The 26,876-nt window shown below is 41.0% G+C and overlaps 1 protein-coding gene and 1 pseudogene across 2 annotated transcripts; one reads left to right on the forward strand and one right to left on the reverse strand.

The window, feature by feature from the left end:
* Positions 1 to 712: 712 nt before the first annotated feature.
* Trim30c (tripartite motif-containing 30C) lies at positions 713 to 26,528 on the reverse strand. 2 transcript variants are annotated; one of them, XM_006229915.5, is made up of 8 exons: positions 25,037 to 26,528; positions 15,121 to 15,596; positions 12,013 to 12,108; positions 11,176 to 11,406; positions 5,903 to 5,964; positions 5,715 to 5,815; positions 5,422 to 5,448; positions 713 to 5,178 (listed from the first exon to the last, which is right to left on the reverse strand). In XM_006229915.5, exons 2-8 carry the CDS (start codon positions 15,538 to 15,540, stop codon positions 4,571 to 4,573), a joined length of 1,545 nt encoding a protein of 514 aa, XP_006229977.1. In that variant the 5' UTR covers positions 15,541 to 15,596; positions 25,037 to 26,528; the 3' UTR covers positions 713 to 4,570. The 2 variants fall into 2 exon arrangements, 1 of the variants encoding a protein (XP_006229977.1); XR_005499358.2 differs by lacking the exons at positions 713 to 5,178; positions 5,422 to 5,448 and having other exon boundaries at positions 5,731 to 5,815; positions 5,903 to 6,048.
* Positions 6,916 to 8,303, forward strand: G3bp1-ps1 (G3BP stress granule assembly factor 1, pseudogene 1; annotated as a pseudogene).
* Positions 26,529 to 26,876: the final 348 nt, after the last annotated feature.

Genomic DNA, 26,876 nt, shown 5'->3' on the forward strand with positions numbered 1-26,876 from the left:
CCACACTTTGTCTCTGTATTTTGTTACTTCTTAGAAGGTATTCTCATTCTTAAAACAATGAATGGTGACAGTTTGAATGGGTTATTGCATACTCTATCAGCATGTGATATTACAATCTGGATTGTACTTGATGTCCTCTAAGTGCTCCCTCCTGCTTCTCTCACAGAGACAGCTGCTCTAAGGGAACTGAACCCTCAGCAGCTGCCTTTCAGGAGCCACACTAACCTAAATGAGTTTCCATGAGAGGGTATATTGTCCTTTGTCACCTGGCTGCTCTGAGTCTTTTCTAGACATCAGAGAGCCTGGCTGCAGGCTCTTGCTGTGAACTGAACCCCCTGTCCCATATTAAAAGGTAGAAGAAGAGTCTTGTTCTTGTGCCACAGGGACTGTGATGCTCTGCTAGGATCCCTACATTCTTGCCCTCCCTGGTGCTGTGAACCACAACACATATTGCATCTTGTCCCTGTCTGTTTATGTCAATATGAGTCTTCAAATAAATTCCCTTTCCTCAGTAGTCTCTTACTATATTCTCTTGAGCCACAAAATTCATTCAAAGTTTAGCACATTCTTCTTTAAAAGCAAAATAAAGCAAAACAAAGCAAACCAAAAAAAAAAAAAGGTTCTGTAACTGAGCCTGGCACAGAAAATGCACAGAAATCTTCTTTTTTCTGCCTCCTGAGTGCTGGGATTGTATCACAACCACCATGGCAGATCTGTTTGCTAATCCAATGATACTTTATTATGTTCACATCCAAAGGGAGACAAAATTTAACAGATACCACATCAAATAAGCTTACATGGCAGAAACAATATAAGTTCCAAGGCACTGTATTGTTTGTATTTCGCAACACCACCAAGGATAAGGTTATTGGTATTATTGTCATTAGCACTGACTGTAAAGTAAGGATACTTCAATCTCACTTTGAAAAGGGAACAAAATAATCATAGGAGACAGTGGGAGGGAGGGATCTGAGTGGGAGAAGGGAGGGGGAGAGGAAAGGGGTACACGTTTGGTTATGAGGGAGACAGCAGAGAAGCCCAGAAGGCCAGGAGAACAAATAGAAATAGGCAGCTGCTGGGGGTCCAGGCTGCGCGGGGCGTGCGGGGAACCTCTCAAAAGCTCCAGAAACCTGGGATGTGAAGGACTCCTAGGACTCAATGAGTACGACCTTACAGCTAAGGAAGGAAATTTTGAAAATGCCCAACAGTGGGGAGATAAAATCTGAAGAGACCACCTCCAGTAGATAGACTGGGTCCCCAGTGGAGGCATGGGCGTCTTCAAAATTTTTGACCCCAAATTGTTCCTGTCTAAAAGAAATGCAGGGACAACAACGAAACATAGAAAAAAGGAAAGGCCATCCAGTGACCAGCCTAACTTGGGATTCATCTGATGGGTGGGCACCAAACCCTGAAATTATTACTATGCTATGTTGTGCTTGCAGACAGGAGCCTAGCATAACTGTTCTCCAAGAGGTTCTTCCAGTAGCTGATTGAGACAGATGCAGATACTTATAGCCAACCATTGGACTGAGGTCAGGGACCCCTATGGAAGAGTTAGGGGAAGGATTGACAAAGAAGAAGGGGATGGCAACCCTATAGGAAGACTAACAGTATCAACTAACCCAGAACGAGTTCCCAGAGACTAAAGCATCAACCAAAGAGCATACATGGGCTCGTCGATGGCCCTGGCACATATGTAACAGAGAACTGCCTTGTCTGGCCTCAGTAGAAGATAATGTACCTACTCCTGTAGAGATTTGATGCTCCAGGGAAGGGATATACCACATGTGGGGGGTGATGCAATGGGGGTAGGTGTGTGTGTGTGTGGGAGTACCTCCTCAGAAGCAAAGAAGGGGCATGGGGTAAAGCACTCTAGGATGGGGAACCAAGAGCAGAAGCAATATTTAGAATGTAAATACAAAAAATAATTACTTAAAACAATGGAAAACAATTGAATTTAACTTGCTTGTTAACAAATGTAGCTAAGCAAACAAAAATACTCTCTTGGAAAATAAGTGTAAAACACCAAAATATTAATAAATATAACATGGTAGAGTAGCCCTGATAACAGTTCCCAGGATCTAACAGCAACACACAAGGAGAGCCAAATCTTAGTTTACCCAGTTGCCCACTGTTGTGTGCAACTTCAGTACAGCAGGTCCCCCAGTAATGGGCACAATCACCAGCTGCTGAGTGAGCAGTGGCTGCATTATGCAAATCGGACTTCTTCTCTCACTAAAATCCATACAATTCATTTTGTATCTGTGTAGGTGTTTCAGCCTGCGTCCTACAGCATGTGTGTGGAGGCTGAGGATACTCTATGGGAGTTGGCTGCCAACCTCTAGGTCTGATTAAATGAACTCACTTCATCACTCTTAGAGGAAAGGGCTCTTACCCTTGTCGCCTTCTAGAGATCCCAAATTCATTTTCCTACAATGATGTACAATATAGGTATGCTATACCAAAATTGTAAAACAAAAGGAAAAATGAGACAAAAGAAAAAAATAAACCCAAGCAAACATAGGCTTTACAGGATGTTTTTCAGGGTTACACTGCTATGTGGAGAGGCAGGATTAGAACTCGGAAAGTCTAAACATATGGTCTTAGTGGGTATCATTTGAGAGGTATCCTTCGTAAGTCTTTGATGAAACACAAACATTGTGGTTAAACTGACCTTCTGCTAAAGGCGCATTCCTTAGTGAGAAACTCCTATTTGTAATTTTCTAAAGTGCTAGACAATCTGGGGAAGAACTTTCTTTCATGTTTGTTAGTGACAGAAAGACTGGGCTTGTCGAGATTTGGCAGAGCTGAGGTAAGAAGCTCTATAGTAGAACTCAGAATGCACGAGGCCATGGCTTCCACCTCTAGTACCTTAAAAGGAAGGTGTGTAGACCTTTGTCCACCTTGTCAGATCTCTCTGCAAGATCTAGGATTTGAAGACCTTAATAAATGAGGGTGTTGGTGGGGGACTACACTCTAATGCCACAAGACACCTTTACTTCAATTTCACTGTGCTTTTAGACATGAATGTACAATGGAAAGCAACAATTTAAGGAGGTTTGTTTGAGTTCAGAGAAATGTAATCATAAAAACATGTAAATAAAAAATAAATGCCAGTAAGCATATAGCAAATATTAACAGAGGACCCTTTTGCACAACTTTCTCAGGACAGATGAACTTAAACATAATGGTCTGCACTATACTATAGATTGTATCTGGCAAATCAGGAAAGCAAGGAACAGGCCATATCTAGAACCAGTGTACATGAGGTCAGCACTCAGCATATCCTTTCACAAGGATGGATTCTGTAGCTATGTTCTAACATCCAACAAGAGAAAACACATATTGTAAGTTGAATGCAAATGTTTGTTGCCGGTACAAAATCATGACCAAGAACAATCTAAGGAACAAAATGCTCTTGAGGCAAAAGACCCTCTGCCTTATTTTCTGTGATCTATTTTACAGGTCTCAAGGCTATGTTTGCTATGGGTCATTCTTTTTTTTTAATTTTTTTTAAATTTATTTAATATGTAATAATAATTCTTTGGTTTCCGGGTAAACATCCCCCTCCCCCCTCCCCTTCCTTATAGGTGTTCCCCTCCCAACCATCCCCCCATTGCCGCCCTCCCCCAACAGTCTAGTTCACTGGGGGTTCAGTCTTAGCAGGACCCAGGGCTTCCCCTTCCGCTGGTGCTCTTACTAGGATATTCATTGCTACCTATGAGGTCAGAGTCCAGGATCAGTCCATGCATAGTCTTTAGGTAGTGGCTTAGTCCCTGGAAGCTCTGGTTGCTTGGCATTGTTGTACATATGGGGTCTCGAGCCCCTTCAAGCTCTTCCAGTTCTTTCTCTGATTCCTTCAACGGGGGTCCTATTCTCAGTTTAGTGGTTTGCTGCTGGCATTCGCCTCTGTATTTGCTGTATTCTGGCTGTGTCTCTCAGGAGAGATCTACATCCGGCTCCTGTCGGTCTGCACTTCTTTGCTTCATCCATCTTGTCTAATTGGGTGGCTGTATATGTATGGGCCACATGTGGGGCAGGCTCTGAATGGGAGTTCCTTCAGTCTCTGTTTTAATCTTTGCCTCTCTCTTCCCTGCCAAGGGTATTCTTGTTCCCCTTTTAGAGAAGGAGTGAAGCATTCACATTTTGATCATCCGTCTCGAGTTTCATTTGTTCTAGGCATCTAGGGTAATTCAAGCATTTGGGCTAATAGCCACTTATCAGTGAGTGCATACTATGTATGTCTTTCTGTGTTTGGGTTAGCTCACTCAGGATGATATTTTCCAGTTCCAACCATTTGCCTACGAATTTCATAAACTCGTTTTTGATAGCTGAGTAATATTCCATTGTGTAGATGTACCATATTTTCTGAATCCATTCCTCTGTTGAAGGGCATCTGGGTTCTTTCCAGCTTCTGGCTATTATAAATAAGGCTGCGATGAACACAGTGGAGCACGTGCCTTTTGTATATGTTGGGGGCATCTTTTGGGTATATGCCCAAGAGAGGTATAGCTGGATCCTCAGGCAGTTCAATGTCCAATTTTCTGAGGAATATGGGTCATTCTTTTATCTATCTTCCTACAGAGTTTGAAGAAGGTGGCCTACATACTGTCATTGGCTCTGAACATTCCATAGGATTAAAATATGGATAGAGTGTATCAGGGAAGAAAGGGTTATGGAACCTATAGATAAGACCTCCAAAGTTAGAAACATCATAAAATGAGAGAGTGCAAGCTTCCCGGTCCAGGAAAACTCCAACACGAGTGGGAGGACAAGGCAGAGAGAGAGTCGAGACACTGGAATTATGAGAAACAAAACACTCATCAGAGGCTGACCTATTCTTCATTCCTATAACCCAGTAGCCATATTTCGGCTGATAATTTCCATGTTGTTCAACACAAGAATTATATTTGGCACTGAAGCTCATTTCAGTTATAGAATGAAGTTGAGGTTGAGCACACAGTCCATCATTTACTCCCAGGAGCCAGGCATTTTTTCTAGACACATCTACTTCCCAGTAATGTTTTCCTGAGTGGATAGCTGGGTATCCCAGGACACTCAAGTTATAGATCTCAGAAATTTGTAAATTCCTTTTATAGTAACTTGTATGTTGTATTTGTCTTTTTTCTTTGTTAACGGCAATGACTGCATGGTTGTTTGCATGTAGATTCATATGAACTGCAGAAAAATGAGACACATGAGTTTTTAGTCAGATGAAATAAATTACTGCTTATTTGTAACACAAAGAGCAGAAGGCAAATGAGGAAGAGAGAAGAAATGTGGAGAAGCATTTCCTCTCAAGGAGAGGCAGATTGCTCTGCATAGTGGGCGTAGCTACATGAAACATGAGACTTAACAGAGAAATACATTCTGGAAGACATTGAGAGGAGAGGGGCTTATGGCGCTGTGGTTTCTCCTTACCCCAGTATCGCCGGAGATCCATGAGCCCTGAAATGATGAAAGTTCCCAGTAGTAAGTAAGTACAAGCAAATGAAACAACCATTAAAGCCCATCTCTTCTCCAGATGAGGAGGAAGGTTTGGAAAATAGGAGGAGATGAAGGATAATTTCCCATTATCTACAATAATATTATAGGGACACACTATCTGCTGTCCTGAGTCCCTCTCCCCACATTCAGAATCCTTACTCTCTTCCACATGCAGCTTAGCCACACCTAGAATAGTACAATGAATCACAGAATTTAGCTGCCCTTACCTAGATATGCTTGCAGCATGCCTTTCATATCCTGAGCTTGGAACATTCTTCTTCTTCTTTTTGGGATAGTTTGCGGCTGTTTCAGTTTCAAGGTCTGACTCCTAGAAATAAAAATTGACCTCCATATCTCAAACCTTTTGACCTTTGACCACCACTGACTTGCTATCATTCTGTCAAAGAATTCTTACCGCACAATGGGGCTATTCCTTTCTATTGCCTTGACATAACTTCTTAGAAGAGAATTCACATCCTAGGGAGAAGGAGAAATCACAGCTAATTCACAGCATGTTCTTCATATTCTTGCAAATTGTGGTCACACTCTTAGTCACAGAGACTAAAATCAAAAGAGAATCAAATCAGTCACCCATAGTTCCCCAAGACATGATATAAATACAGTGTATAGCTCTAGATTTGTCATATATGTAAATTGGTACACACTTTCTGTTTTATACTACAAGGCATTGAAGACTAAAGATGAAGAAACAATAGTTAGATAGCTTATACAAGTTTTGGTGTACATATTCAACATAAACACAGGCCACTTTTCATGCTACATATTAGCTATCCAGTTCCTTACATGCAACTCACATATATGGGAAGCTAAATTCCAAATTATTTTTGTCATTTAAACATGATTTCATTAATGAGGAAGACAAAAGGACTAGAAGTTTAAGACATTTAATACTTGAAACTAGCTGAGCAGATCTCTCCAAATCCCACCCTTCTCACCCCTCCCCCTTTTGTTCTCTCTCTGCAAATGGCTTGGCAGGAAAGAAGTTGATCTAGAGAGATATATGTGTCTCTCACTTTGCCTATTAAACTGTTGAAACAAAGACTCCTAAGAAATGGGAATTATTCCAGGATCTCATATTCAAAGAAGGGAAAACAGCTCTATCCAGAGGAAGAGCTGGTCTTCTCAAAAGATTTCAAACAGTTGTAATGACTTGTCTGACCACCTTAAAGTGTGACACTGTGACCCAGCTCATGATAGGAGAATGATGGATACGACCACACCTTGTCTTGGACTACACATATGTGCATATTATTGGATGCACAGAAGGTGTTTTTTTGTTTAAATCTCTTCCTCTCTTTTCAAAATGTAGTGCCAGGGCATCACAGGAGGGACACCACCACCTCCTCCCATTCAGCAGCCCTATCCTCCGGCTCAGTTGTGTAGGTTGAATCCACCAAAGCAAAGGTTATGGAGAAGCCTAGTCCCCTGCTGTTCTGGTAGGAGTTTTTCTACAGTAGTACACCCTGCTGGACCAGGCCCAGGATATGCTGCACAGATTTTGTGAAAAGAACTCTTCCTATGTCCACAGGGGCTTGGATTCCAATTGGAAGCCAGAAGATGAAGTCTACAGGCAGACGGAAATCCACAGGGAAGTGATATCACAAATCTTTACCAACTGCCACACCAAGATCCGTCACGTGGACGGGGCGGTGGTCTAAGTGATGGGGCTACAGTCCAACCACTCCGCTCTGCAGAGGTTCATGCAGACCTTTGCCCTTGATCCTGAGGGCTCTTTTGCCAGCAAACTCTCTGTTCACAACGACATCTTCAGATACCGAGATGAGGTCTTCGGTGGCTTTGTCACAGACCCTCAAGAGGAATCTGAGGAAGAAGTAGAGGAACCTGAAGAAAGACAGCAGACACCAGAGGTGGTGCCTGGTGATTCTGGAGCTTTCTATGATCAGACTGTCAGCAATGACTTGGAGGAACATTCAGAGGAGCCCGCTGTGGAACTGGAACCAGAGCTGGAACCGGAACTGTGCCAGACATTCAAGAGGACATGCCTGAGCCTGCATTGGAAGAAGCTGCTCCTCAGGGTGTGCAGAAGAGCAAGTACTTCCCGGGCTCTGGAAGACATGGCTCCAGCACAGGAGGGCGTAAGGAATTTTCTGGGGCATCTGTGACGAGTAAGAGCCTTCCTCCCAGTGGGACTATTCCAGTTCCACATCACAACCCGGATCAGAATCTAAGCCTGACTCTCAGATCCCACCACAAAGGCCTAAGAGAAGTCAGAGTGTTCGAGAGTAGTTGATCAATATCCCTCCTCAGAGAGGACCCCGACCAATCTGTGAGGGGGGTGAGCCAGGAGATGTGGAACCTCAAAGGATGGTGAGGCACCCTGACAGTCACCAGCTATTGACAAGTCGGAACTGAAGGATTTTTTTCCCCAAAATTATGGGAATGTGGTGGAGCTGTGCATCCACAGTGGTGGGAAGTTGCTCAATTTCGGTTTTGTTGTGTTTGATGATTCTAAACCTGTTCTGAAGGTCCTTAATAATAAGCCCGTCATGTTCCGAGGCACAGTCAGCTTGAATGTGGATAAGAAGACTCGAGCTGCCAGGGAAGGCAACCGCAGGGATAACTGCCTTTGGGGGCCTGGAGGCTCCGGTGGTGAGCCAAGTGGTGGGATGAGAGGCTGTCCGGGTGGAGGCATGGTGCAGAAACCAGTGTTTGCCGTGGGCAGGGGGATTACAACTCCAAGGTAGTGAATTGCTTGGCTCAGCTCTCCAATTGCTTGGCTCAGATCTCCCCACAGCACACAGCCCCAGGTCCTGCAGAATGATGGATTCTTTCAATCAGCCTTTGGTGTCTCAGAGTAGTCTATTATAAACTGCTTGAGTTTGTATAATTTTAATTTCGTTTGTGTTCACGGTGTGGCTCCCAATCCCCTTTCCTCTCTTGACCTTTTAGTCCTTCATTCCCAGTTTACTTTAGGAGGAATACATTTGTAAAGAAGAAGAGGAAAGCCTGATCTTCCTGCTCACACTGCAGACACAGACTGGAGTTTCACGGCCATTCCCCAGAGAAACGTGACTCCGTTTCACTCACAATGGATGTTTCATTGTTGGGAGACACAGGATTTGAAAAACATTTTGGAAGCAGACAAAAATCATGACTCCTTTCTGGTGTGGAAAAATTGCCTTTTGGCAACTGCCACTGGGTCCCTGCAGGTGTGGCTAGCTGAATAAAAGGTGTTTCCAGAACTTTGTTCCTTGGACATGTGATTACTAAACAATTCTAAACCTCTGTTTTTCTGTTTTCCCATTGAATTTTTAAATTGTGATGTAACCTGTCAATGTCTAGAATACAGCTAAAGACTTTTGTTGAACTGTTAGATTTTGTTTTTTGTTTTTTTTTTTTTGAGGTAGAGTTTTTCATGTTTTATTTGTATTTGTTAAAAAAAGGAAGGAAAGAAAAAGGAAAAAAAAGGACAAAAAGTTCCCACAAGAAAACAATCCCCCAAACCTGATAACAAAAACAAGCCACTTTGTACCTTCTGTTTATCGTTGATTCCAGTCCTGGCAACTGTTTAAAGGAAAGTAATAAAGATTCTACAGTTGTTTTCAGATTCAGAAAGAAAATGTGGCACCCTTTAGTAAATCTCCTTCCTTTGCTTTCCAATATTAATTAGGCTTCTTTATATTGGCTTATTGAGGACAGATATCAAGACCTGACTGACCAGGTCCTTTGTGACATGTTAAATAGGTACTAAAATTTGCCATTTTTCCTGTGTTTTAAATTACCACTATGCAAGAATTCTTGGATGTTTGGGTTTCACTGGATATTGGTAGATACATGTAAAGTTACATTCTTACAGAACTATAACCCTCTGACTCCCTGCAGTTGAGAATTACCAGTAGCTCCTTCAGCGCGGTGGGTTTCCTAAACAAGCCTACTTTCTGTACTTGAATTTGTGGTAGTTTAGGCTTACACAGGTCTTGGGTTTGTTCTCAAAACCAATCTTAGTGTATATGTACTGCTGCTAAGCTGTGCACAGAAGACAGTGTTTTCCTTGTAGTCATCTACCACACTGACTCTTACATTCCTTCTGTCCCTTCTTCTGCAATGATCCCTGGTCCTCTGAATTAGTGGTACAGTATATATGCTCTGTTTAGGGCTGGACAGTCTGCAGTCTCTTGCAATTACCTTGAGAGTTGTTAGTTTCTTTAACCGTGATGGCCTTTACTCACTATATAGAACAGGCTTGCCGTGAATACCTAAGATTCATTTGCTTTTGCATCCCAGCTGCTGGAGTAAAAGGGGTGTGCCACCAGACCTCGATCTAGGATAGAAAGCCTATATTTTCTTTTCATTATTGTGGGCAGATCATATATATGTATTTTTATTTCTGTATATTAGAATCTCTGAAGTTCTGAGATCACAGGCTACCACATATGGATTTATTTTATATAACATAAATAAACAAAATTAGATTTCACAGTAAAATGAATTTCCTTTACAGATCCAATTATTCTAATAGAAATGAATTCTGATGCACAAGTTTATCCTCATGAAGAATTCAGTAGTCCATGTCTACTGAACCATTAGTGTAATAAATAAAATAGTAGGTCAGTTGGAGAACTAATCAATAGATGAATGGGTAAAAATGATATGGTCAGAATATGTATTAAAATATTAGGCATGTAAAACCCAGAAGCATTGTCATTTGGCAGCTTTTCTGAACTCAGAGAATTAGTTATATGCGAGCATCTGGAAACAGGAAAAAATACAACTAAATGATATCATAGAAATATGTCATGTAAACATATTTCATCTCATAACAGTAAATATTAGAATGAGGTTGTCAGGACCTGGAGGCAGAGAAAAATGATCAGATTCATTAGTCAAGAGATAAAAATTCAGAATTATGAAGCGTGTGGGCTATGGTTATTGTGTTCACTAGCTCATTTTAGATATAGATGCCTAATTCTAACTATTATGAATGTTTTAAATTACAATTAATACAATGGAGAAAAAAACAATTAAAATATTATGAAGAATTTCTAGAACTGCAAGGTCTACAAGTTGATAATTCAGATGAAAGTAACAAATTCATAAAGAGATATTCACCACCAGACTATGACTTTGAAAGAAATTATTTAAAAATTGGGATAGAAAAAAAAAAGAAAAAAAATTGGGATAGAGATCAAATAAACTACAAACTTTATACCTCCATAGATAAAGGAGACACCTTTCCTGTCAGTAATTGGAAGACAGCGTCAGGGGAAATTCTCAGAGTTCTTGGATGGTACTCCCACCAACAGAGTCCCATTCCACTAGAATCAGAGGTAGTGGGGGTAAAAGTCTCAAATCATTAGAGGGAGAAACAAACTCTACCAATTTCAAATTCTGGTGAAGTGACTAACTTGACAGTTGAAAATGTGCTTCACATATGCTCAGCAATAGAGCAGGGTAACAATACCCATGATGCAAGAGATCTTCTTTCCAAGGTTCAGCTTTAGTACTGATACGTTATTGATAAACCAATAAAATAGTTTCCCCTTGGCTTTCATGAATGCCACGGTTCTTTCTGCCTTTGAATCTGATTCAGGAAAGAGTTCAGAAAGAGCTCATTGTCACCGCCAGGAAGATCACAGCAGCAGAGAGGGAGGGCGATGGCTTCCATGTCCTTTAACACCTAGATCCTAGGACCTCCTGCAGTCTTACCTGCTGCATGTCCATGGTTGAGAACTTCAACTGATGCTGCATATATGAGATGAGGTCTCTCACCCGCTGCCTCCTCTGCACCAGCTCATTTTCAGACCTTTCCAACCTTTTCACAACATCTTCCTTCTCTTTCTTCAACTCCTGCAGCTTTTCATTCTCCTTGGAGTCCAGAAGCTCTCTTAGTAATTTAAACTCCTTCTGAATATATTCTACATCACTCTGTATTTGAGTCTTCAGGGGTAAGAAAAGGGAGAGGAATTCAGTTTGATTAAATGTGATTTGGTGATAGAGAAATATGGCTCTAGGTGGGCTTTCACAGGGACTTGGGCTTAGGAAAAGGAAGGGAATCTTAGGGAAGCCTTTGTCTCCTTTCAATGTCTTTTCACAATACTTCAAAACAAAAACGTAAGGTCACCTTTACCAAGACCACCTGAGCCTAAGTGGAATTTGGCTCATTTTTACTCAGTTGACCAAGATTCTTGTGCCTGCCTGCATATTTCTCTTTCTACCTCTGAACCCCTGAGGAAACTAAACCTTAAGAATAGAACACTGGTCTCTTCCCAAACATCTTCTGATTTTTGGAAGGCACAACAGGAGTGAGACCCAGCACCCAGCAGCTATTCTGACTAAGTACCCTCCATGGTGCCAGCTCCTCACAGAGCCCAGCTCAGTTGTGATACACTGACTTTGCATCTCCAGTTCCAGGGGAACCAATAAGGAGGAGTAATCAAGGACTCTTGGCCTCATCAAATTCCGAGAGATAAAGATCCCAGTAGCTTCTTAACCAGGTCCCTCCTGGGCATCAGGCTGACTCCCTTAAGAAGGGTCCCCACTTGCCTCCCAGTAAGTTCTCTGCTGTTGAACGTTCTCTTGCCATTCATCACATGTTTTCTCTTTTTCCATCAGCTTTTGCAGAGCATCCTGCAGCTTCCTCTGTGAGAAAGGAATTGTAGCAGAGTCAAGTTGTGTGATTAGTAGGACTGCTGTCCCTAAGCAAAGGTCAAGAAACTCTTCAGGAAAGACTGGAAGCCTAGGACTGTTCTCTTTTGAAAAACGTGTGTCTAGAAAATATCATCCTGAGTGAGGTAACTCAGACTCCAAAGGACATGCATGGTATGTTCTCATTAATAAGTGGATATTAGCAAAAAAAAAAGTATACCTAAGATGCAGTCCACAGAACTCAGGATGGTCAACAAGCTGAAGGGCCCAAGTGAGGATGCCTCAGTTCCACTTGGGAGGAAGAAGAAAGCAACCACAATGGGGGAGGGAGGGAGGTAAGAAGGGAGGTGGGGGAAGAGGGGAACATGATCTGATATTGGGTAGGGGAAAAGGACTGAAGCCTTGAGGGCCAGCAGAGTGGAAATAGGCGACCTTAGCAGAAAGGAGGTTGGGAAGACCCTCTAGAATGTTCCAGAGACCTGGGAAGTAAGAGACTCTCAGGACTCAAAGGGGTGAGGGAGGCTCTAGGTGAAAGGTCCTACAGTGAGGAAAGGGAACTTATTCAATCTACCTCCAGCAGAAAGACAGGGCAACAAGTGAGAGATTGGGCTGCTATCCCACAGCCAAAGCTCTGACTCATAATTCTTTCTGTCTGAAAGAAGTGCAGGGATAGAAATGGAGAAGAGCCTGAGGAAAAGAAGGTCCAGTGACAGGCCCAAAGTGGGTTACAACTCAAGGGGAGGACACAAGACCTGACACCATTATTGAAGCTATGGGGAATTCACAAAACGGGACCTACCATGACTGTTCTCCAAAAGACCCAATAAGCAGCTGAAACAGTCAGATGCAAATCTGTGCACCCAACCAATGCACAGAAGCTGCTGACCCCTCTGGTTGAATTAGGAAAAAGTTGGAGGAAGCTAAGGAGGAGGGCAACCTTGTAGGAGGACCAGCAGACTCAATTAACCTAGGTTCCTGAGATCTTTTAGACCAGGCAGCATATACCAGCTGAGATGAGATCTCCAACATGTATATAGCAGAGGATTCCTGGGTCTGGGTTCAGTCAGAGAAGATGCAACTAATCCTCAAGACACTGGAGGCCTCAGGAAGTTTAGAGTTCTGGTGGGGTGGGTGGGGTGGGGACATCCTTGTGGAGATGGGGGGTGGTGCAGTTGCGGCAGGGGTGGGAGGGTATAGGGAGGAGGTATGGGATGTGGAACCCTCAGGGGCTGGACCGGGAAGGGAATAAAATCTGGAGTGTAAAAATAAATAAATAAATAAATAAATAAATAAATAAATAAATAAAATTTTAAAAAAGTGTGTCAATATTTATGTGCATAAAGTATGTACAATTTAACTCTATGGCTCAATTGATTCTGGTATTACATATACACAAACTCCATAAATGAAACACAGGAATCTCTTCTATTCAATCATCCCACCAAGTAAAATCCTGTTACTTTGAATTCAGCATCATAGAACTTGGAGTGTTTTGTTAATTTCTTCATTTTTCCTATAAGCATAAACTTATATCATATCCCCCTATATTGTTTCATTTGACACCTGCACTTTAAAAACAAACAGCAACTTGGTCATGCTATGTAGCCCTGGCTGGCCTGGAATTTTGGTGTAGACAGCATACTCCTGAAATTCAGAGACCCTTCAACATTAGCAGCCTGATCTCTGGGACTAAAACTTGCACCATAACTCTGGCCACATGAAAATTTTCTTTTCTTTTCTGTTTCTTAATTGCATATTTTTGTAATTAAGATATTTTTCCACTAAAATAGATTTTTCAGTCAATAGATTTTAAAGTATCATTAAAAAACGTTTGTTTTATATATATGAGTGCTCTACTTTCTTGTTTGCCTGCAGGCCAGAAGAGGGCATCTGATCCCATTACAGATGGTTGTGAGTCACCATGTGGTTGCTAGAAATTGAATTTCAGACCTCTGGAAGAGCAGCCCAGTTCTCTTAACTGCTGAACCATCTCTTTAGCCCCATACAATATATTCTGATTATGGTTTGCACAAAACCTCTCCTCCCATCCAGATTCACATCCCTTCTCTCTCATGTTAGGAAACAAAGAGGCATGTAAAGAACAATAACAAAGTAAAAGAAAGTACATATGAAAGAGGAAAAAAAAGACTAAAGACATTAGAATATGACAAAATGATCGCTTCTCGGCCTTTTGGCTAAGATCAAGTGTAGAATATGACAAAATGAAGAAACTATAAAAAGTGCTAAATAAAAAACACAAGAAGTACATATAGACACAGAGACACACAGGTTCCCAACTCATGGGAATCTCATAAAAACTAGAGCTTCATATATTAAAGATTTGACATATTGAATATAAAAGCCTTCAGTTACAGATTACTTGTGGGTTTGGGCTGAGAGTATTTGTCTAGTTTTTCTTCCAGTTCTAGGATCCCATCAGGTACAGCCCCTTTCAGGCTCTGTGCATGTAGCCACAGACTCTGTGAGTTTATGCTTCAGCTCAAAAACAAACAGCAACAGCACAGAAACCGTCTAATACAGAACTTGCTGCTGTGCTTTCCATTATGGAAATCTTTCCCCTCTGATGGTTCAGTTGCCAAATACACATTCTCTTCACTGCTGCGTGCCATGTGTTTATTAACCTCATTGTTGCAAGTCACTAAACAGCATGTTATGCCCTTTGAATGAATCTGATGTTAACATTGAAAGGAGATGAACACAGAATATATCAGCAGACGTTTTTCTGTTGATTTGGCTTTCTTGGATATCAACTCAACTTAAAGAAGCAGTTCCAATTTTTTCTATCTTACTCATTGTAGTCCAGGCATATTCATTGATTCAGTGGAATAAGTTACTGTACCTTTTCAGACTCAACATGTTTAAAAGAATGGCATGACATGTCAGGTTTCAAGTCCATGATGCTCCGATTAGTACCCTGTCAGAAAAAGTGGATGTTTTCTATTTGTTACTGTTTTATGTTTTATTTCCTGTATTCTGCTTCCTTACCTTGTACTCATGGTCCAGCTCTTCAATGAGAGCTGTCTGGTGACCACGGTGGTCCTGAGATCTCTCACAAACCCAACAGATGGCTCTCATCTCCTTCGTACAGAAGAGCTGGAGTTTCTCTCCATGTTGTGCACAAACATTCACCTTTTGCTCCTTCTCTGGAATGGACTTGAACCCCTTGAGACTCTCAACTATCTTGGCCACATGTTGATTAGGCCTCAGGTTCCTAAACAGGTAACGAACTCGGCACACAGGGCAGCTGCCCTGCCCTTCTGTGTTTCTGTTGGACTCATAGTTCGGAGTGATGCAGGCTCTGCAGAAGCTATGGTTGCAATCAGCACTCACGGGTTCCTTCAGGAGCTCTAGACAGAGAGGACAGGTCACCTCCTCCTTTATCATCTCCAGGACAGATGAGGCCATAGTTGCTGTGATCCTGTGTCTGTCTGTTTTGACTCCTCACACTTCTGTCTAGATCCCTGCATGTTAGGGATTGTAAAAAGGGACAGGTAAGAAGTGGAGGAGCAGAGTGCACCCTTTGGAGAGATCAAAGAAGGACCAAAATGTCAAGATAAAAGGGCAAATGAAGAAATATATAAAGATATTAAGTGACATAACAAATAGCATTTTATCATACTCTCAAGTGCTCTGCTCTTAAATGATATTTCAAATGACAAATTTGACACAGGATTGTTATTCCCCTTTTAGTGGAACAGAGAGAATGTTTTTTTCCACAGCCTTGTGTAGAGTCCCTTCTATCCTTCTCTTTAATTTCCCAGGCAACATCTTCAGTGTCAAAAGCACCAAACCTTTCATGTCTCTGGCCACTGTACTTCTCTGAGCACTTGTTGGTGTGACTCACTCTGATCCTCTCCTTACAAGTTTCTTACCAGAAAGAGCAAGTGCTTACCTGCAGTGTAGATGTTCCCATCTTCTAGGGCACATATGCAATGATTTCTCTGATTGGCATCTAATAAAAGACTACATGAGTGTTTGTTCACATGTTAAGTTAATACCTGTACTAGATGTATAGAGATGGTCACTCAGAAGGGTCTTTTGTTTTCAAGACATTGAAAATCATCCCTCTGAAATCTTGTGTGTGTTTGTGTGTGTGTGTGTGTGTGTGTGTGTGTGTGTGTGTGTGTGTCTAAGGCTGCTCTAACTCTTAGAGGTTACCAAGAAAAAAAAAGAGGTGACCACTAGGGCAAAACTCAAAACCAAAACAAAGTATGTGAGGAATTATGCCCTCTTCTTCTTGGGGTCATGTAAACATTGTGTCTGTCAGTGATGAGATTATTATCTTGGTCTAGAAATTTGCTGAAAACATTGACAAGAGACTCTAGGTATGTGTGCCAGCATGATTCTGACTTCAAAACTACATTAAAAGTTATACTTCAAAGTATACAGACTTCCCCCCAATAATATGTCATATTAGTTTAGCATAAAAAAACCCAATGAACTAGCCATACCACATATTGACCAGGTAATGGTGTTTGTGCATGCTTGTAAGGTAGGTGGGTCTCTGTGATTTCAAGGCCAGTCAGGAGCATAGAGTGAGTTCCAGGGCACCTATATCTAGACATTGGTATCTTGTGTCATCCCCAATCCCCCACAAAGAAACTCTTGTCATTCATTGCATGAGAAGTATCTGAAAATACAGTGTTTTTAAGGAATAAAATATCTAAAATTGTCTAGAAATAGGCATACATCTTTGTATTTTAAAGCCATACATGAGAATCCTATTGCCAACCTCATAACAAATTTAGGCAATGGAAAGCTTTTCATCTTTTTTTGTCACTTCTAGTCATCACAGCAAGGTAAGTACCTGGAAGAAATGCAGATTGAAAAGCTCAAACAAACCATTAGGCATGCACCTAAGAACTATGTTACAAGTGATAGAACAGCCATGAGCTTAGTAAAGAGGTAAGATGTAATGTTCAGTGCAGCAATGTCACAAATAATTAGGGACTAAAAATGAAATTAAGAAGATGAGCCTGGTGGCGTATGTCTCTAAATCCACTTTCTCTGGGTGGTGAGGGTGGAGGATGCCTAATTCAAGGATATTGTGACTCTATAGTGAAACACTGTTACATTTAAAACACAAAGAAAGGACTGGAGCATCCCTGAATGTTAAGAGTATTGCTTACTCTTGCAGAGGTCCTTGGCTCCATTCCCAGTCCTCACATAGCTATCACAGTCCCCATAACTACAGTTTCAGTGGCTCTGACACCCTGTTCTGGCCTCTGCTGGGATATTATGCATATGGTACAGAAACATGCAGGCAGGCAGGCAGGCAGGCAGGCACGCACGCACGCACGCACGCACACACACACACACACACACACACACACAAACACACGCACGCGCGCGCGCACTGAAAATAAATGAGTAAATAACTTTAGCAAAAGAAAAGAAATGAAGAGGAATCACATTCATGAAACTATTAAGACCAAGAAAGGAAAGGATTAGGAAAAATAATTATTGCAAGATGAAGTATCTGTACCCAAAAAGTATAAAAGTATTGAAAAAAATGAAAGGTGGTGCAATTTCATACAAGAATTTCTGTACTCATGTGTTTGAAGATGTCTACGCACTCATCAAGGGAGATGAATCCTCAGTTTAGGGCACTGGTTGCTCTCCCACAGGACCTTGGTTTCCTTCCTAGTACCTGATAGGTGATTCACAACTGTTTGTAACTTCAATTTCAGGTTACCTATCTGGTACCTTTACTGGTATCTGTGGGTATAGGGTATTCAAGTGGTGAACAAACACATATTCAGGTAAGATAGTGATTCACGTAAAATAACATTAAAACAAAGTGAATAAGTGAGTTAGTAAAATGCCCATACTAATTCAACATAGGGGTAGAGAGGGCTGTTGTAGATGATCCAAATCCAGCTCCTGATACTCACACGAAACGGCTCACAGCTAACTGTAACTCTTGAGAGAATACAGCACCTCTGACCACCACAGCCGTTCCCTTCAAATATGTGTGGTCACAGGCAGTCATACAAATATATAACTCCAACAAAATAAATCTTTGTGGGTATGTGTTTGTGTGTCTATGTGTGTGTGTGTGTGTGTGTGTGTGTGTGTGTGTGTGTGTGTACGTGTGTGTGCACTTTAGATCAGTAATGTTCTAAAGAGAGTGATTTGCCTTCACAGTGCCCACATTTTAACCACACAATACCCACCAAAAAAATGGAAATCCTGCCAGAAGGAATGTTGAATAGTCCTAATTTACCCCAATATTTTCTATAACAGCCATTGGAAATTATTCATAAATAATTTTCTCAATTCATACTTTATCATTATGTGGATGATATTTTGCTAGCTGATTCAAATTGAGGTACCTTAGGAAAAAATGTTTGATGAAGCAAAGAAAGTATTAAGAGAAGATTTTATTCATTATTAGGATATAAAGTAAGTCTGCAGGACATTCAACCACAAACGTTACAAATTAGGAGAGTCCAACTAAAAACTCTTAATGGTTTTCAAAAATTACTTGGAGATATTAAAGTGGATTTGGCCTACAATTGGTTACATCACGCAAGAGCTCAGTAATTTATTTCAAACCTCTCAAGGTGATGAAGAATTACATAGTCCAAGAAGATAGAAAGTTGGAAAGGAATTGGCTCTGATAAAAAAGAAACTACAAAATGCTCACATGGGCCTCATTGATCCAAGAGGGCTTGGATTTTAGTTGTCTTGCCTTCTATTCATCTCTCAGCAGAATTCTTATGCAGAGAGCAGATTATATCTTAGAATGGATATTTATAGTACAGAAAGAGAGTAACAATTAAAGACCTATATAAAAAGGTTTCTGAACTGATTGTAAAGGAAAAACGAGACTTCATCAGTTAGCAGGAATAGCTCCTTGGAGATTGTGGTATCTTTTACTAATGCTGAGATTGTCTCATTATGGGCAGAAATGAACATTGGCAAAGATCTTGCTGTAAATTTTTTTTGGAAAAATGAACACATACCTAGAAAGCAAACAACTTCAGTTTATAAAAAGCACTAATCGTATTCTCTCCTATATAGTAAAAGGGAGACTAATTTCTGGAGCTCTTACATTTTATACTGATGCAAATTGGGAGGTTTAGGATATGAGTCAGGTAGTTGAGGGTACTTATAACTCAGTTAAAATATCAGAGTTATCAAGAATTCTAAGTTTCTGAATATAAATATTTCAAATACTAAATAACTGTGTATTTAATTTTTAAAAATTGATTATGTTAGTTTCATCAAGTGTTATAGAAAATAGGTAACATACAAAATTTTCTTCCTTATAAAAATGAGTGAAAGGAACACATGATATTCATTCATGTGAAGAGACTGTCAGAATTTGGCTAGTTTCTGCCTTGAGGACATTTAGGTTCACAAGACCTTATTAAAAAAGAATGATCTGTACTATTATAATATATTTAATATGTTCCTCATTTAAAATTATATGATACATAAGTATATAAACGAAAGGAATAAAATTCTTACTTTTGTCTCCTAAAAAAATATCAGAGTTATATACTATTCTTATGGTGTTACTAGATTGTCAAAAGTGTCTTAAGATAGTAATTGACTCTCAGAATGCAGAAAGCATTATTTTGTGATAGAAACTGTTGAGCTCTTTTACGATCATTCCAAATTGACTTCACTGTTTATTCAACTACCACAAGAGATCCAGAATAGAAGTCATCCATTAAATTTAACACATGTCAGATACTGTAAAGGTCTACCAGTGATGAGGAAATTAATCAGGTATTGATAGGAAGTGTGCTAGAGGCTTCAAAATGTGTAAAACACAACTAAACAACAAAACCAGCATGTTCACAATAAAGGTTTACAAAAAGAATTTTCTATCATTTGGCAACAAGCCAAGGAAATTGTACAGACATCTTATACTTGTACTATATATAACCAACCTTCTTTACCAACAGGAAGTAAGGTTTTTGTTACAGTACAATGTATGTATATTTCAGCTGTTGTATAGGTATTACACTTATGCAGCTCATTAAAAGAAAATACAAGGTTTTTCCCAGTCCTTTCAGTAACTGTTATGCAAACTGTTAAGAATGGTTGAGAAACACAAGTTAATGACCAGAAAATCAATCTCATAGTCATGCCAGATCCTAGTGTGGATTATCACAGAAATATAAATCTTGGGTTAAACAGATAATAAATAATTAGAGACCAGCAATATTTGCAGATACACTATGAATAGACAGTTGGTCTTCAAAAACAACAGAGACTTTCAGAATATAGCACTGAAACATTTTTTTTTCATTAATTTAAGGCTGTTTTCCATTTTCCAAGGGAAAATTTATTTGGTAAATGTGAGGAGATAGAACATTCTAGGATATTGTCTGTGTTTCTGAGCTCAGCAAGATAGTAGAGGGCACTAACCAACATGATAAATGATTGATGTGATAGTTAATTTTAATTGTTAGCACGATGAGATTTAACTGAGGAGGGAAGGCCTATTATGAGTGTTGATGGCACCATCTATAGGCTGGGGTCCTGGACTGAATAAAAAGGAGAAAGGTAGCTGAACACCAGCATCTCTCTGTCTCCTGTCTTTGGATGCAATGTGACCAGCAACCTCTTATTCCGATTCTGTGCTATTCCTCCATGTTGGACTGTATAGTCAATCTGTGAGCTACACTGCTCCTTTCCTGCCCTAATTTGCTTCTTGTTAGGCATCTTATCACAGTATCAAGGAGAGTGAGTAAAACTGGTTAAAGGAAGTCACATTTATTAAGGGATGAATCTTCCCAGCAGCAGAGGCAAGAAGGAAAAAAATCACCCATAGTCAGCCTCCTGACAGGAAATGCACCCAGGCACCATGGAAACCAAATTGATTCAGAAAGGACCACACACCAGGAAACAGATGCCATCTTTAGCTGCTATTTTATAGGGGTACAGAAACACTCTTTGAAGGCTCTGTATTTTGACCTCTGGCAGAAGCCTACAGTAAGACATTGAGTCACAGCTCTGCAGAAAGAAGCCAGGGTCACTGCCCTGGGGATGTCACTTGAGAAAGCTTCAAGTGCTGGATCCATAGAAGGGAGAAATGGGTTTGGAGCTGTTGGTAAGAGACCTCAGTTTATTCCCCACACAGCCTTCTCCACAGGTCTGCTTAAGGGTCCTGAAACACGCAGCTGCTCTCTTCAGGTGACCTTAAACTCATGACCAGCTTCTGCCTCAGTCTCTCAGGTTCTGGGATGAGAGGGGTGCAACTTCAATGAAACTTTTACTTTTTCTTTTTCATACCAGGCTTCTTGTTGAAAGCATTTCAGCTCTGGCCTCCACTGTGACACTGGATTTGGTCAGCATGAGATGGCAGAGGTGACTACAGAGATGTGAAGAACATTTGTCACTGAGTGGACTTGCTGCTCCATGTAACCTTGCAATTTAAGGTTTTTTTTTTTGACATTGAGACATGCCAGGATCTGGAAGCAACCCATTTCACTTGGAAGAAGATGATGACCATTGAAGGACCTCCATTTGGAGATGGCTTCATTTGTGTCAAGAAAGCCACCAAGCAAAGGAAATGCCCTAACTTTATCCTCAGACAGAATGCTGCTTGGAGAAGACAAATGGGTACAGAGACATTGATTACCAAGCTCTGCCAAGACAGGTCAGTCTTTCATAATTCATTCTTCACAGAACATATGTCAGATATTCTAAGCCAGAATGCTGAAGATGATGCTTCAATGTTTTAGAATACTTGATAACTGTCCAGGCATCCAATTGTTTGTCATTTCTATAACTTTGGAAGTGCTTGCCTGTACTTTCTGCATATTCAGATATTTTTTTCCTTATCAAGTCTCAAGACCTGATAGTTACAGTCTTCCAATAAACTTAAGTTGTTTTGGATTTAAGAAGATGTTCTAGGTCTGAGAAGATGTTTTTAGAGTGATAATGCAAGTTAGGATAGAAGTTGATTAGACACAGAACTCTGAACTTTCTCCTGAGTTGCCAAATAAGAACAAGAATGGACTTTTTTAATGTAAATTTTACCTAAAAATTTTCGTAATTGTTTCATAATTGTTTCTATTTAAGTTGTTTATTATTTTAAGAAAAAGAACCTTTTTAATTAGGCAAAAAAGGAGAATTTTTGAGCTTTGGTCTGTTGGTATGTATTGTAATACAAAATTCTGTATCTGAAGGTCTAGTTGCCCACCAGGGGATTCTCACATTTGCCAGCTTTTGTTGTGCAAACTTTATTCCTTCATTTAAAACTATTGGTTAAATAAAAGTGGCTATAGTCAGTTACTTGAGGGATTACAGGTAGGCAGGTTTTGAATTACCTGGTTAGGAGCTACAGATGTAAGAGAGAGAAGAAAGGACATGGAGAAAGGAGGAAGCTGCCATGAGAAAAGATGGACCATGAGCATATGATCAGGAGAAATAGCACATATTTGGGGTACACCACTGGGGAAGTCGCCAGGCCAGGAGTTAGAAAAGTAGATAAGGAATAATACCCCAGTAATTGTCAAAGCCAAATAAAATAACCATACTCTGAGTCTCATTCACTAATAAGCAAGATGGGGATAAGTTTAAATTGGTTCAACTACACCTCTGTGTTATCTACTCTCTGTTTTTATATTACTCAAGCAGTGTCAGATATGAATAGATTCTTAAGTGGACTTTAAGTCAGATCAGACATTGGTTAGCTACTCAGACAAGTTCTGTGTCACCATTACCCTAATGTATTTTGCAGTCCAGATATATTGTAGGAAAAGGTTTTGCGGCTGCGTTGATTTTTATGTTTTTCTTTTGGTATCTAGCAGAGTACCTTCTGGCAACAAAGAGACTAGAACTTAGAAGTGAAGGTTCCATGTAGTCACCGACTTGAATCTCCACGTTCAATTAATTCTGTGGGTATTGTTCTTGGCCATAAGGCTCCTCTAACACTTTGCAGAGAGGAATCCTTTGTCTTAGCAAAAGTCTGGGTTGTTTGGGGGGAATTCCATGCATTCCAACAACTTAATTGAATGCAAACCAGTCCTACACCTGGAACCTTGTTTGGTGACAAGAGATTGCCAGTCAAGATTCCATGCCTCCCATCGTTAATATATCTCATTAGCATCACCATACATTTTAGGAATATTCCGCTATACTAGGTTTCCATAAAATTACTCAAATGTTCCTCAATTTCAACACGATAAATCTTTTCTCAAGAGACATTAAGGAAATAACTAGTTTTGTTTCATTGAAGCAATAGTCTATAGACAGAACTTGTTTCTTTAATGATTGGAGCATGTGACAGCTAAGGAAAACTCCATTTTGTGCTAGGCAACTATTCTTAATTCCTAATTATAAGCTACTGGCAACTCTAACTCTTTGCTCCCCTCCCAAGAATTATAAAACTACCATGAGATAATTAACTCATTGTTCTGGTTTTGTGAACCCACTTATTGCTGTGCAACAGGAAGTGAGACAGCTCCGCACGTGTGAGGGAGTGCAGGCAGTTTCTCAGCTACACATCCCACACAAATGAGTGGATTATGATGTCCACCTTTAAATACACTTCCTCTAGTCTTTTCTGTGTGACAAGCCTTTGATTTTGCTGTAAGAATGTTGAGCTACTAGCACTAATTAATGAATTCACTTGATTATAATTTAAGTTGAGTGTTGGTTATTTTCCACTTCATTGTAAATCTGGAAAAAGTAAAAAAAATGTTTCTTTCAGGATGATGAAATTTCAAGGTGCTGAAGTCATATGAGAAATGCTCCTTTTTCAAATAGTCCTGGAAAATAAACTGTTCTCGGTTTCATGTACTAAATAGTATTATCTAGAGTAGCTTAATGTGTATTGCCTAGATGCATTTGAACTTAAAATTTGACAACCCTAATATATGCATTTTAATATCTCATTAGATACAGTGGTAAAGAGAGGTAGTTCCTAAGTTCAAAAGACAGGTGTCCACAACTAAGAGCTGGAGAGTACAAAGGGAAAGAGGATGGGCTGGTGATAATCTTCAAAGCCAACCTGGATACAGGAAGTCCTGACCTGTGTTGTCTGGTGTCTACATTAGCTTGTGTGAAGTCTGAATACTTTGCTGCAAGTCCCTTTTTTTCATGCTTCTCTAGATATTTCCATTAGCAGACATCTTTCCGTCACTAATATCATTAAACTCAATCAGGAACTCTTATCTTGAAGAGTAGAAAAGTCCTGGGACAGGCATGTTTACCTGTAATCCCAGCAGCTGTGTAGGTTGACATAGGACAATTCCATGAGTTCAGCCTGGGCTATATAGGGACATTATGTCCCAAAGGAATAGAAATCTGACACTTCTAGAAAGTGTGCTCCTCCAATGATCTCTCTCTCTCTCTCTCTCCCTCCCTCCCTCCTTCTTCTCCCCCCCCCTCTCTCTGTGGATCTTCCTGCTGAGCTTTCTTTGTAGCTGGAATTAGTAGTCTGGGCTGATCTTGAGTCAGACAGAGCCGGCATTGCCCCATGAAAAGAGCAGGCAAGAGTAAAAACTTTTAAGTTATATTAGGAATTTTATTCAGACTCGCGGCTGTTTCATAGAATAAGTAAATGGATAGGCAGCTGCAGAAAAGTCAGGACTTCCAACGACAGAGACAGAAGCATAGGGAATGAGTGTAGAGGATCACAGGCAAATCCACTATTTCTCAGGGAAATCCTAAACTTTTGTTTGCAAACTCTACTCTGGTTCTACTTCCACCAGAGGAAAGTAGTTTCTTTTTAGGGGGCAGGAGATTCACATGCAACGCAAAATTAAAGATGAGAAAAGAAGAGAGTGAACGTAGAGAGATAACTGGCCCTCTCCAGCCCTTGAGAGCTGTCTTCTTCAGGCTACTCTTCCTTCTGAATCCTGGGCCCAGAACACTCAGCAGGATACCAGTAGTCCTCTGCTGCCCGCCTCATCTTAGTACAAATAAAACTTACCTAGGCAGAGACAGGGTTTTCTTCTAAATTCTTCAAGACTCTGCAGTCTAAAATTGTTCTCACACCTTCAGACACCAACCAAGTGACACAGAATTTGTGGAAAGAAGCAAACTCAGGCCAAAGTCTATGCCCTGAGAATTTAGTCGCTAAGCTGGTCCGCTGGTGAGTCAGGAGAGAAATGAAAGCTAAGACTTTGAGGGTTGGAACTGAGAAAAGGAAACCACAGAACTATCAAGCAACAGGATGGTTCCACATCATGAACTGGGGTTGTACCACCAGAGAGAGTCAACTGCCTTGGGTCAGCTCTGCCTTCCAGGAGCGTGGGGCATTTTTCAGAGCTACAGGAACTAGTTATGTCCCTTGTTCTGACTCAGGATAAAATCACCCAAAAAGTTCCTGACCCTTTGGAAATCTGCCTGTGATGAACAGAAAGCCTTCCCTATGGTTTCTCCTGTTCCTTAGCTCCTGGCTGGGTTTTGCTTTGGTGTGGCCCAAAGGGAAGGAAAAACAAGGCTAGGGACAGAAAGCTGCAGTGGAAAGCTCAGCTCCTCTGAGGTTGGAGCTGGCCTCTTACAGGATGAGAACAGGAAGGAGTTGTAGTTCAGGGAAGACCACACCAGTAAGATTTTGCCACTCGGCAGGGGCAGGATGGGGAGGAGTCATGTGCAGAGCGAGCAGAAACACCTCACCACACTAGCAGTGCACAGGGTCGTGAGCTGCAGAGGGCTCTCTAGCTGCCCCATGGTCTCTCCAGATTATGTACTCTGTGGCTGAACAGACCTAGTCCTTTCACATGTTGGGGACTGGACTGCCGGACTAAGCAAAGCTAGTGCCCTGCCCTGAGCAGATTCCTGAGAAGGGCTTGACCTTTTCAAAGAAAGAACATGTCCCTGGAAGACTGTTGCCTCTTTGTCTAAGGAGGATATCTTGCAGTTTAATGATTCACCTTATGTCCTTGGGCACTTCCCAGTACTCCCCCTGCCCTAAGCTTCAATTCCTGCTTCAGAGCTTTAAGTGCTGTACATTCCTCTCAATAAACAGACCTTGACAAAGACACTGCTTGGTCTTGCTCCTCTTTCTCACCTGTTCTCCCGCAGGTATGGGTCCCCCTCGACCCCAACGAATAACTGGGTCCCCGCTGGCGGGGGCAAGTGGCGTCCGATGTGGGGCTCGAGGTACGGACCCTCACCGGACAGAAAAAGAAGTTGAGGACCCCGGGTATTTGTCCAGAAACCGACGCAGATAAAGTGAAAGTAGCTGCGCCGAACTGGTGTTCATAGCCTCGCGCTCTCACTGCTCATGAGAGAAAGACGTAGCAGGTAAGAGTTTTCTGTCTAATTGAGAATGGGCAAAAAATGTCTAAGGAAGCGGTCCTTATCAAAGACCTTAAGGCTTCTCTCAGGGAAGGGGGAGTAAGAGTTAAGAAAAAGGATCTCGTTAAATTTTTTTGTCTTTGTGTCAGAAACTTGTCCTTGGTTTATTATTGAAGGACCAGAAATTAGCTCCTATAGGTTGTAAGTGTTGAAATGACTTACTGTTATTCCCCTTCCTGGTTTCCAGGCCAACATCCCCCTAACCCCCCCCTCCCCTTCCATATGGGCTTCCCCTCCCCATCCTTCCCCCATTGCCACCCTCCCCTCAACAATCACATTCACTGGGGCTGAACCCCATTTTTAATAGGGTTATTTGTCTCCCTGCGGTCTAACTTTGTGAGTTCTTTGTATATTTTAGATATCAGCCCTCTATCAGTTGTAGGATTGGTAAAGATCTTTTCCCAATCTGTTGGTTGCCATTTTGTCCTAACCACAGTGTCCTTTGCCTTACAGAAGCTTTGCAGTTT

The sequence above is a fragment of the Rattus norvegicus genome, chromosome 1 (genome assembly GCF_036323735.1).
Source record: "Rattus norvegicus strain BN/NHsdMcwi chromosome 1, GRCr8, whole genome shotgun sequence".
NCBI classification, from domain to species: Eukaryota; Metazoa; Chordata; class Mammalia; order Rodentia; family Muridae; genus Rattus; species Rattus norvegicus.

Excerpts from the sequence above, each read along its gene's own strand:
- Trim30c (XM_006229915.5), bottom strand. The coding sequence starts at position 15,540 with ATGGCCTCATCTGTCCTGGAGATGATAAAGGAGGAGGTGACCTGTCCT. Across the intron at positions 11,407-12,012 it reads AGCAGAGAACTTACTGGGAG|ACTCAAATACAGAGTGATGT; the intron begins GCAAGTGGGGAC and ends TTACCCCTGAAG. Across the intron at positions 5,965-11,175 it reads CAACCATGGACATGCAGCAG|GATGTGAATTCTCTTCTAAG; the intron begins GTAAGACTGCAG and ends CCTTCTCCCTAG.